This window comes from Bombina bombina, chromosome 4 (genome assembly GCF_027579735.1).
Source record: "Bombina bombina isolate aBomBom1 chromosome 4, aBomBom1.pri, whole genome shotgun sequence".
In the NCBI taxonomy this organism is placed as follows: Eukaryota; Metazoa; Chordata; class Amphibia; order Anura; family Bombinatoridae; genus Bombina; species Bombina bombina.
The window spans coordinates 492,575,902-492,588,386 of record NC_069502.1 but is presented as its reverse complement, the minus strand read 5'-3'; the positions used below and the strand labels follow the sequence as shown (position 1 = coordinate 492,588,386).

The 12,485-nt window shown below is 36.2% G+C and overlaps 1 protein-coding gene across 1 annotated transcript in view; it reads left to right on the top strand.

Moving 5' to 3' along the window:
• The window catches only part of BMP5 (bone morphogenetic protein 5), a 397,705-nt gene extending 390,623 nt beyond the window's left edge, over positions 1-7,082 (top strand). Inside the window, exons 6-7 of the mRNA XM_053710397.1 lie at positions 5,479-5,589; positions 6,230-7,082. Of these exons, the coding sequence (XP_053566372.1) occupies positions 5,479-5,589; positions 6,230-6,379 (261 nt within the window). The 3' untranslated portion in view covers positions 6,380-7,082. The remainder of the gene's footprint in view (positions 1-5,478; positions 5,590-6,229) is intronic.
• The last annotated feature ends 5,403 nt before the right edge of the window (positions 7,083-12,485 follow it).

Here is a 12,485-nt window from a genome sequence, read left to right as displayed (position 1 = left end):
TTTGTTATGTGATTTAATCTGCTTATGTGCAGTGTTAACTGGGCTTGTGGCTTTAAAACATAACGGCCTTTTGAAGTGATGCAACCTTACGGTCGGGCGCACTTTTTTTGGACTGTACGGTTCACCTTGTGACCGGCGTGTTTACTTTCTGGTCTCCCATTTCCGCATTCCTGACTGTGTGGCGATGGAGAAATCTAGTCCCCTGGTGTCTGGTTCATAGGAGGTGGTGTGTGCTCCAGCCATTGTGAGTGGGATGTTACCGGACCTTATGATCCTAGGACTGGCCGGGGGGGTTCCAGTTTCCAGGGTACTTGAGCTTTGCCCTTGTCCTGGCTGTTTTGTTCTACAACTTGGCCAGATTTACTGAGAGCCTGGACTCCTTGGGGCTTGTCTTTTGCCAGACGATACGGTTCCCTTGGGACAGCCAACTGACGTGACCTGATGGTGGGCTTTCCTGCCTAGCAATCGGAAGGTTTGCGGTTGCTCAGCTGTCGCTTTTGCACCTGTTATGTGTGCTAGCACAATGGTGTTTTAAGGGGTTATTCCTTGTTCGTCAGTGACATGGCCTGGTGTCCTCTCGGTACTTCCTACGACTTACTGTCTTATCGGCAGGTGTTTCTCGACATTCTCCTCTTCAGGGGGCTCGTTGTCCTCCTTACGGAGGTTTGGTTCCCTTTTTAGGGGCCTCTCCCATGTTCAGGAGGTTGGAACAGATGTTTATCTGGTTCAGGGATTAGTCTGCTCTTTGAGTTGTTCCTGTCCATCTGGGGAGCTGCTGGCTCCGCATTGAGACTTAGTCGGGTGGCTTTAATAGATCTCCTTAGGTCTAACACCTGCTCGATTGTCTTTAGGTTGAAGTGGCTGTGTCCATTCTTCCGCCCTTTTGGGGGCTGGTCTTGAGGTTCCTTTCGGTTCCCTTGCTTTCAGATCTGCCGTTGCTTGGGCTGGTCTGGCTAGGTGTAGGATCTGAGATCTGTTGTTCATCCTCAGGTCTTGGGGGTGACCGTAGACCTTCTTTTTTAGAGGTTCTGTCTCTCCCCCTTTGAAATCTGTGAGTAGGCTTGGCGGCCTGGATTGCCTGGAGAGTGTCCTTTGTCTTGGAGGTTGGTCAATCTATGTTTTGGAGGTGGGCAGTCTGCTATTTTGTGTGGTCGCTTCTTCCTTATGGATAGTGTTTTTTTCTGTGTCTTCCTACAGATGGCAGCATTTTTCTAGACTCAGATGTTTCTTCTCTGAGTTTGTTACTTGTTATTCTGTTTGCTTAGTCTCTGAGTTCTGACATTTTGAGGACTTTGTCTTCAGCTGTCTTTCTCGGTGCTGTTGCACAATGTTTGGGGGATGTTTCTTCTCCTTGATGATCCCTGCTTGCTCCTTGTGGGTTGGGTGTCTTCTCCTCTTGTTCTCGGGATCCTTTTGGGTCTCTGCGGACTTAGCCTTCTCTTGAAGGTTTTTTTTACTTTATTGGATCTTTCTGTATCTTTTGGATATCCCTTTGGCTCACCCTTGTCCTCTCCCTTCGGGGGATTTTGGTACTGTACTAGTAATGGTTGTGTGGGGACTGACTGCTGGGCGACAGTTCTCCTGGAGGAATGTTGGACTGTTTTGGACTATCTGCAGGTCAGTGTCCTTGTGGTCTTTTCCTTCTAGTTTTTTTGCCCGGCTCCGACAAAGCGGGGTTTGGTTGGGTTGTTATTTTTCAGGCCTGGTGCCCTCAGAATGGGCCGCCTATTGGACCCTCCCATTTTTGCATTATGTGTCCTCTATAGCTTGGGTATTGTTTTCCCAAAAGTAATGAATGCAGCTGAGGACTCTTTCCATTTATGAAGAAAAACTTAAATTATGCTTACCTGATAATTTTCTTTTCGTCAGATGGAAAGAGTCCACAGCTCCCCACCTGTCTTTTTTCTGTGGGGCGTCTCTTATATTTTATTCTTCTGGCACCTTTTCACCCTGGTATTTCTTCTACTGTTCTTTGTTCCTCGGCAGAATGACTGGGGGATGAGGGAAGTGGGAGGACTATTTAAGCCTTTGGCTTTGGGGTTAATATAGTTTAATGTAGGTTGTTGTGATGTGTGGGCGACGGTTTAGGGGTTAATAGGTTTAGTTTATGTTGGCCTTGTGGTTGTACGGTGGTTTAGGGGTTAATAGATTTATTTAGTGTTTTAGATAGTGTTGGTGATGTGGGTGTACGGTTAGGGGTTAATAGGTTTAGTTAGTGTCGGCAATGACGGGGAACTGTGGTTTAGGGGTTAATAGGTCTAGTAAGTGTCCGCGATGTGGGGAACTGCGGTTTAAGGTTTAATAGGTTTAGTTAGTGTCTGCGATGTCGGGGAACTGTGGTTTAGGGGTAATAAGTTTAGTTAGTGTTGGCGATGTTTGGGAACTGCGGTTTAGGGGTTAATAGGTTTATATAGTGTTATTGTTTTAGTCAGTGTCGGCGATGTTGGGGAACTGCAGTTTAGGGGTTAATAGGTTTAGTTAATGTTGGTGATGTGGGTGGGCATTTTAGGGGTCAAAATGTTTATTTAGTGTTTTAGTTAGTGTCGGCGAAGTTGGGGAACTGCTGTTTAGGGGTTAATAGATTTAGTTAATGTTGGCGATTTTGGGGAACTGCGGTTTAGGGGTTAATAGGTTTAGTTAGTGTTGGCGATGTCGGGGAATTGCTGTTTATGGGTTAATAGGTTTAGTTAGTGTTTGTGATATGAGGGCAATCGGCGGCATATTAGTATATTAAGTTAAATTGTTTTTTTGAAACCTTTCGTTTTTTCGGTTCTATTCTTTATTCGTATGCATTATTCTATTTTAAACTTTAGAATAGAATAATGAATATGAATAAAGAATGGATCCGAATAAAACGAATGGATCCGAAAAAACTATTTAACTTAACATAATTAATTTACTGAAACAATTTATTTTTTAAAACTTAACAAAATAATTTGCCGAAACGAAATTATTTATTTAACTAATGAAAACTAAACAAAACGAAACAAAATTTTTGGCGTTGCACATGTCTAATTTTTTTAAAACTATAATTCCTGTATCTTTTGTTTTTACTTTATTTTTAAATGATCAGCTTTATTTTACTGATCCAAGACCATCGAGCGATTATCTTTCAAATGAGGGGTCTTGGAGGTTTGTAGCTCTACAAGGGATTTTAAGAACCTTCCCCCATCCAGCTCCCTAGCAGTTACAATGAGATTCCTGGTTCAGCCCCTTTGTGATTTTACCACGTGCATACTTGGTGACATCACTGGCACGTCCATTAAGCCTGGGAGTGCCACCCACTAGGTCACTAACAGATCCCTGGCCTGTAGTGCATGGGATTGCCAAAACAGCATTTTGATCACAATCCCCCTGCATGATGAAGAGGCATTGTCATGCGCCTGCAGGCTGCAATGTGCATGACAAACATAGTTCATCATGTGCATAGAATGAGCTAAAGTATTTACATTAAATATGTAGTAAAAGACATTATTAAATATTATTTTGCCGTAGCCTCATCACTAACCTAAGCGTTTTCGGCAGCCCACGCACAGCTCAGTTTTTCAATCAGGTGACATTTCTACTTGCTAGCTAATAGACGTGCTTGCCCTTTGGCATTATGCAGTAAGCAAGCACAGCTATTGGCTAAGAGGTGGAAATGTCACCTCATTGACAAACTGGGCTGTGCTGTGGTGGGTCAGAGGCACTTAGGTTAGCGATGAAGCGACGTTGAAAAAAAGTTACCTATTTATCCGTTTTTTTAAACTGATGAATATATTGATTTTTGAAATGCTAGAATTTACCATCACTTTAAATGTATTGTTAGTAAAAGGTATCACTACTTACTACAGTATTCTTATTATTTTGCCATCCGAGTCACTGAACAGCTACTATAAATAGATAAAATGTATAATATTTAAGTATTTTTTCTGCTTACTACTATATTTGCATAATTTTATATAGGCCCAGATTACAAGTGGCGCGCTACCAGTTACACGTAAGCAAAAAGGGGTTTATCACTCATTTTACAAGTTGAAAGTAAATGCGAACGTGTGAGCGCAATTGCAATTTAGGCTAGAATGATTACCATGTCCTTAGAACTCTGGTTAACTGTTTCGCAAAACTAAAAAGTTGCACAAAACACATCAAAAATACATTACAAAATATAGTTACACTCATAATAACACCATCTAATAAAAAATATTTTAAAAAAAATTGCACAAATGAGTTGTAAGGGCTCAAATATATGAGGTCTTAGGTGTTTATGTATTTATACGTGTATACATGTATTTACAGACATATATACACATATAAACACATAAATTCACATGTATACATATATAGACATATTTAGAAGTGCATTAGAGCCCTTTGCTGTCCAACAGATGAAAACATGAAAAAGCATAGTGTGTATTTACTGCAAATATTTTACATTCTAATGTTCTTCACTTAGCAGAATTTGTTCTATGTAGTTTTAAATAGATATTCCTATATATATGTATATATCTATAGGTATAGATATATATTGTACCAAAATACCATTAAACATATATAGAAATATTTATTTAATAAATAACACATATTTTTCTATGTGAAGAACATTGGAATGTGAAATATTTATATTTTCTCGTCGGTTTAGCGCACTTGAGAATATGCGATCGGTTTGCTCGTGAGTAGGATGAAGAAGATTAGGGTGTTGATTTTTTTCAACTTTTTTTGCTCCATTGACTTCTATAGGGGAATACGTTAACATGGCCGTGATATTCTCACTTTGGCTTTTTGCGAGCATTATGTTAGCTCGCAAAGGAAAACCTTTTACTTTCAACTTGTAATACGAGCACTACCTGACGTGCACAAAAAGCTTACTTCTAGCGGAGTTACCGTGTGTGTGGGAGTATTAAATACCGCTCCACTTGTAATCTGGCACAAAATGGGTTAGTACAATGGTGGACAGCTGGAATGCGGATACCCATGAGGCTCTCAAATGTTTTCTGCAGTTACCATTCTTTCCTCTAGAGCAAGCAAGACAATATCTTGTTTACTATGGAAAAAAATACTCCCACAAAACACTTTAACTCCCCCAATTCTCATTTCCCCCTTAATCCCTGCTGATCCAGAGTATATTAAAACTCCTGTGCTCTGCATAAAGGAAAAGTAATCACTACGTAATTACAAAATGTTTCCGCAGTCTTGCATAATATCCAGTTTTTTTTATATCATTGTCGTTTCAAATCTGCAAATGTCAATTAGAGACAGACACATGGCAAGGTTAGATCAAGTAGTCTAACCTTTTATTTTTTTTATCTACACATTATTAGACATTTTATATTGCAAGCTCTGAGTAATATTGATTCCTATTACTTATATAACTGTAGCTTAATTTATAAAATAACAAAAAAATTTTTAAGTGTTTTAAAAAATGATATGGAAGCAATTTAAGGGAATATTATATACATTTACCTTTATAAATAAACAAACATTTTCTGTTTCATATAGGATTGGATAATAGCTCCAGAAGGTTATGCAGCGTTCTACTGTGATGGAGAATGTTCATTTCCACTTAATGCTCATATGAATGCTACAAATCATGCTATAGTGCAAACTCTAGTAAGTAGCCACTAATGTTTTATGTCATTTTTTTATTTCCTAATATTATCTTATCTTTAGGTAAGCTTAAAGGGCCACTAAACCCAAAATCTTTCTTTCATGATTCAGATAGAACATACAAATTTAAACAACATTACAATTTACTTCTATTATTTATTTTGCTTCATTTTTTAGATATCCTTAGTTGAAGAAAAAGCAATGCACATGATGAGCCAATCACACGAGGCTTCTATGTGCAGCAACCAATCAGCAGCTACTGAGCATATCTAGATATGCTTTTCAGCAAAGAATATCAAGATAATAAAACAAATTAGATAATATAAGTAAATTAGAAAGATGTTTAAAATTGCATTCTCTTTCTAAATCATGAAAGAAAAAATGTGGGTTTCATGGCCCTTTAAGTCATATCTTTTATACCTGAACATATTTAAATGATTCTGTTCAGTTTGTTAGCAATACCTACATTGTTCCCTTTATTATGATGACCTTAGCAAGCATCAGTCCCATTACATATAACTATAAAATATTTTTTTAATGTTATATATTTAAATACAATTTCATTTGAATCAAAAAAAGTTTTTGTAACTGTGGATTCAGCTCATTTTATTTATTTATTTGTTTATTTATTTTTTGTTAACAGGTCCATTTGATGTTTCCAGAGCATGTCCCCAAGCCATGTTGTGCACCAACTAAACTGAATGCTATATCTGTATTATATTTTGATGACAGCTCAAATGTTATTTTGAAAAAATATAGGAATATGGTTGTTAGGTCATGTGGATGTCATTAAGTAAAATAAAAAAATACCTATAAAAAAACCATAAAATATTGCAATAATGACAAAAGACTTTCCAAAAAAACTTGTCATACAGCTCGATATACATTAATATGTACAGTTATGTATATAATAGACATTTGTAATTTATTTTGATATATAACTAGATTTATTTAGTGCATTATAGATATAGGATATTTCATGTTATGGACTATACTAAGCCTACTGTCAGTCTGCCAGGAAACAATCTCTGTTTATGTCAATGTTTTTTTATTATAACATAAATGCTATATTTCATTTCTTTTCTTTTAAAAAAGTCAGGATAACCTTATTGTTGTTTAATGTTATTAAAGGGAATTTAACATAGTTACATTTATGAGGGGAAAATCAACATGTTTTATTTATTAAAATACACTAAAGTTTCAAAGGAATTATTAAAAAAAAAAAAGTAAAAAAAAATAGTAAAATTTCATTGTGAATTTTTGTTCCATTACAAAATGACATTATTTATCTGTAATTGACTGGGTAATTTTTAAGAATTATATTAACATTTTTTTAATTAAAAAAGCAAGATTAATAGTCATGTACAAGCTTAATTTAACGGGGTCAAAGTGAATTGAATGATCATCAGCTGATTTTAATAAAGTTTCATCCAAAGCTTAGAACATTCTTCTACAACCTTCTTACCTCAAATAAACATTGTGTCTACATAAGAGCAGATATTGTTTGATTTTTTATTCACAGACTCAAAATACTTTGTAATTGGGTGTATATATTGATATTTTAATAGTGAAAATAAATCACTGTTAAGAAAAAATGGTTTACATTTTTAAAATATTGTGCTGTTCTACATTAGTTTATTAAAAACATCAATTTGACTTAAATTTCTATTAACAAGAAATATTATTTTCTTTAAAAACATGGACATGGATCTTTCCTATATATAAAAAAACAACTTTCTCGCATTTCAAAATATCTTCTTAAAAACAACTAATTTGGGGCAAATTAAATCTTAAATTATCTAGTGTCACAAACTATACATAATTAAAGGGGCAGTAAACAAATTAAGATTTACATATAAAATATGTAGTTATGAACATTATTATTAATTCTTCTTCCTATTCATAAAATTTAGCTTTAAATATTTTTGATTTTTATTTTTATCAATAACTGTGAAATGATGCATTTTATACTAACATAATGACCATGGATAGCCTTGTCAGCTGCAGACTCAAGTCCAGATTGGATCCACTAAATAAGGCAATGACTATTTAAAAACAACTGCAGCAAACAAGATTCAAATTTGTTTATACTTGGCTGATATGTTATTCTATAGCAAGACCCAAGAAATGTCTTTTGAAGGGATTTTAACCCCTTAAGGACCAGCGACGTACCCTGTATGTCGCTGGCCTTTTTTTGGGACTTGATTGTTTTTTAGCGCGGTCTTGCCACCAGCGTTGAGACTGCTCTATTCCACAAAGCCTGCTGGAAGGAGTGCATTAATAGCGTCTTCTTGCTAGACTTTTGCTATTATGTCCTGAAAAAACACTTAATGACCAGTGACATACAGGGTACATTGTGGTCATTAAGGGGTTAAACTTGTCTATAATTCACATGAAATAATAGCAAATATGGAGTGTATTTTAATTTTATGTATGCATTACATTTTGTAATTTGTATAATATAATGATAACGTTTTAATATTTTAAAATATTATTTTATAATATATAATTTAAACATGGATTAATTTTGACATTTCTTTGGTAAACAGTCTATATATACACTATATTGCCAAAATATGTGGGCACCTGCCCATCACACCTATATGAGCTTCTTGCACATCCGAATCCAAAATCATTAATATGGAGTTGACCCCCCTTTATTTCTTTAACAATTGTCACTCTTCTGGGAAGGGTTTCCAGAAAATTTCCACAAGATTTTGGAGTGTATCTATGGGAATTTGTGCCTATTCATCTATAAGAATATTTGTGAGGTCAGGCACTAATGTTGGACAAAAAGACCTGGCTTGCGATTAGCATTCTTAATCGTCACAAAGGTGTTCAATGGGGTTAAGGTAAGTGTTGGCCATTTGAGTTCCTCCACACCCAACTTGTTAAACCATGTCTTCATGGACCTTGTTTTGTGCACAAGGTCACAGTCATGCTGGAATAGGAAACAGCCTTCCCTAAACTGTTGCCACAAAGTTGCAAGTGACCAGTAGGGCAGAAATTTCATGAACTGAGTTGGGGCAAAGGTAGCATCCTATGACAGTGACACATTTAAAGTCACTGAACTCTTCAGTATGGCTCATTGTGCAGCCAGTGTTTTTCTATGGAGATTTCATGGCTGTGTGATGGATTTTATGGGCATGTTAGAAATAGGTGTTTTTCAAAATAACCCAATGGCACTACTTATAGGGTAAAAGGAAACAAATGTGAGGGGCGATTATCAATAGGGAGTAGCACAATTGTCTACCCTCAAACCAGTTTTGTAATAAAACACAATGGGTGCTGTGTACTGAATGCAATTTTGAAAAAAGCAGTACAAGACTGCTAAAAAATGTACATCTAGAAGCACTCAAATTCCCTATAAATTTACTAGACCTGGAGAGCAGCAGATGGCAGATATTCAAAAGGGAACAAATATTAAAATATAACTTTTATTAAGGCAAATTTAAAATAAATGGACAGAAATGTTAAAAACACAGGAATAACCTCTAGACTTAAAGGGACAGTCAGGTCCAAAAAAAACTTTCATGATTTAAATAGGGCATGTCATTTTTAACAACTTTCCAATTTACATTAATCACCAATTTTGCTTTGTTCTCTTGGTTTTCTTAGTTGAAAGCTAAACCTAGGAGGTTCATATGCTAATTTCTTAGACCTTGAAGACTGCCTCTAATCTGAATACATTTTGACCACTAGAGGGCATTAGTTCACATGTTTCATATAGATAACATTGAGCTCATGCACGTAAAGTGACCTAGGAGTGAGCACTGATTGGCTAATCTGCATGTCTGTCAAAAGAACTGAAATAAGGGGGCAGTCAGCAGAGGCTTAGATACAAGATAATTACAGAGGTAAAACGTGTATTATTATAACTGTGTTGGATATGCAAAACTGGGGAATGGGTAATAAAGGGATTATCTTTCTTTTTAAAAATTTTAAACAACAAAAATTCTGGTGTTGACTGTCCCTTTAAAATGATAAGTATAAGGTAGAGTGGTTATGCGGGAGAACCAGTATGTATGGCACAAAACTAAACACTCTGGCTCCTGTACTATATTAATGATTTCAGCATAAGCGACCTAGGATGTCGGTGTTAATCCATAGTTTTATATTAAAAAATCAACATATAGTCCCAATAGTAATTACATGTATGTTAATAGAGGCCAGAGTGTGTTTTGGCACCAGTTAGATATAGGTTTATTAAGGATAGGAATCTAAGGGTGTTGGGTTGCACTTTCCAGATTGTATACCTATACAGAATAGCAATATCACTCTTTTTGGAGGGTATCTAAATATCCTTCAAATTAAGTCGGCATTTATATTAGATATGTAGAATTTGCTGGGTTCCTTTAAAAGGTGTTTTGCAATGAGACACTTATTTCTTCCATATATAACTAGTTAAAGTGAAATAAGATACAGAGTGCCTACAATATCTGTATCATAAGGATTTAATAAAACAGGTGTATATTTCCAATGTACTGTGCTAGATACAATGGCCCAAAGTTATCAAAGTCTGGCGGACCTGATCCGACAGTGCAGATCAGGTCCGCCAGACTTCGCTGAATACGGCGAGCAATATGCTCGCCGTATTCAGCATTGCACCAGCAGCTCACAAAAGCTGCTGGTGCAACGCTGCCCCCTGCAGACTCGCGGCCAATGGGCCGCTAGTAGGGGGTGTCAATCAACCCGATTGTACTCGATCGGGTTGATTTCTGGCAATGTCTGTCCGCCTGCTCAGAGCAGGCGGACAGGTTATGGAGCAGCGGTCTTTGTGACCGCTGCTTCATAACTGCTGTTTCTGGTGAGCCTGCAGGCTCGCCAGAAACACAGGATACATATGTCCCAATCTATGCAATATATATCAATCTGAGTAAATATTGCTTCCACTGTTGCATATGTATTAAGTTTATCAACTTGATTAATATAGTGGAAAAATATATTTGACCATATCAGGGATAATGATTAAAGTAATCCGGTAGTAGATTGGCTAGTTGATCTCAACTCATAGACTTGCTTCATATATTGTTTTTTGTATATATGTTACCTTTTTTGGTATTATCCCAAATAAACCTTGTTACACCAGTGTATTTTACTGTATGCATGTAGTGATTTTAGTCTGTCCTGTTATCTGTCTGTTAGGTAATGGTTTCAATAAATCAGTTAAAGATTATCTAAGTTAATTCCACTCCTGGATTATACTTCAAGTCTTTGTGTGGAAATATATACACATTGTCATACTAACATCATTCCCTGTAAGTATTATTCCCAGTTTGTATAGTAATGAAAAAAGGGTGTATCTGTCTGTGTGCCTTTGACAGTTTAAATAAACCCTATGCAGATTTGTTGTGCTATCTGCACTTTTATGGCAGTTTAAACAAATGCTGTGAAGATTCGTAGAGCTATCAGTGCTTCTGACGTTAATTAAACAAATAATCAAATAATGCTTTACAAGCTAAGCTCCTGAATAACCCTTCTATATTCCTCACTCCATTTAGGTTAGATAAACAAATCGAAAAAGGGGTATTTCAAATACCATCCCTGGTGATAGCGTTACTTAAATAATATACATTAAAAGGTTTCTAATAGTAGTTCCGTTATGCCCACAATTACTACAGTTTAAAGAAATAACAACACCATTATATAACGCTCCCGCTTGTATACTTATAGGCTAAATGCCAACTATTAGACTAGAGTAAGCGTCTACAATCAATAAGTTATTTGAGGTAAAGTTATTTAAGCTAGATTCCTGCTGAGTTAAAATAGAGAGTGAGAGCCCATTAACTCCCCAACGTCCCCTGACATGTTTTGTCCGACAAACTCAGCTTTTTCAAAGGGTTACGGCAATGCCGTTATGGAGGGTATTTATTATGAATCATATAGATCACACCAATTGTGTTACAACTTATATAGGATTTTATATCATGTGCTCTCCCAAATCTATCAGTGATTTTTGTGGTTTTGTGCATGTGTCTACAGCTGCAGCATGTGCCACATGGATGCGAGCCCTGTACAGACATTGTGTTGGTTTTTTTCTGTTTAGAAAAATGCCTGGGGCTGACAATGTCTTTCAAGTTCCTACATCTTCTATAGCTCACGTCTACTTTATTGCCTAATATCTGTTTTAATGTTGCATCTGACTGTAAGATATTCCAATGCTTGTTAATCACATTGATTACTTTTTGACTATAGGAGTTATAGGTCAACATTAATCTGGTTTTACCATCAGATTTTTGACACTTGGGTTTCAGTAGCTCCTGTCTTGGGGTTGATCTAGCTCTTGTTTTAGCTTTCTTAATAGACCTCTTGCTGTATCCCCGTGTTAATAATCTTTCCTCCAATTCTTGAGTTCTTACTTTAAATTGATTGTCTTCTGAGCAATTGCGTCTTGTTCTTAAAAATTCCCCTATTGGCAGAGACCTGATGGTACTTGGTGCATGGGCACTTGTGCTATATAACAATGTGTTCGTAGCCATAGATTTCCTAAACATATCTGTTCCAATCTGTCTATTCTGTTTTTTGAAGATTCTCAAGTCTAAGAAAGGTACCTCGGTTTGACTCATATGATAAGTAAGTTTAATATTACATTCGTTGTTATTGAGTTCTTTCAAGTAATCTTCCAACTTGTTCTTAGGACCTTCCCATATGAATATGATGTCATCTATATATCTCAGCCATATATGTATATGCTGAGAATATTCATCATGTGTGTCCGACAAAACAATTTTTTGTTCCCACCAACCTAGGAATAAATTTGTATAGGTTGGTGTGAATGCTGTGCCCATGGCACTACCCCTTATTTGAAGATAGTATCTATTATTGAAGAGAACATTTTTTTTTCTTTAATACAAACTCAAGTAATTGTAGCACAAATATATTGTGATTTTCATCTTCCT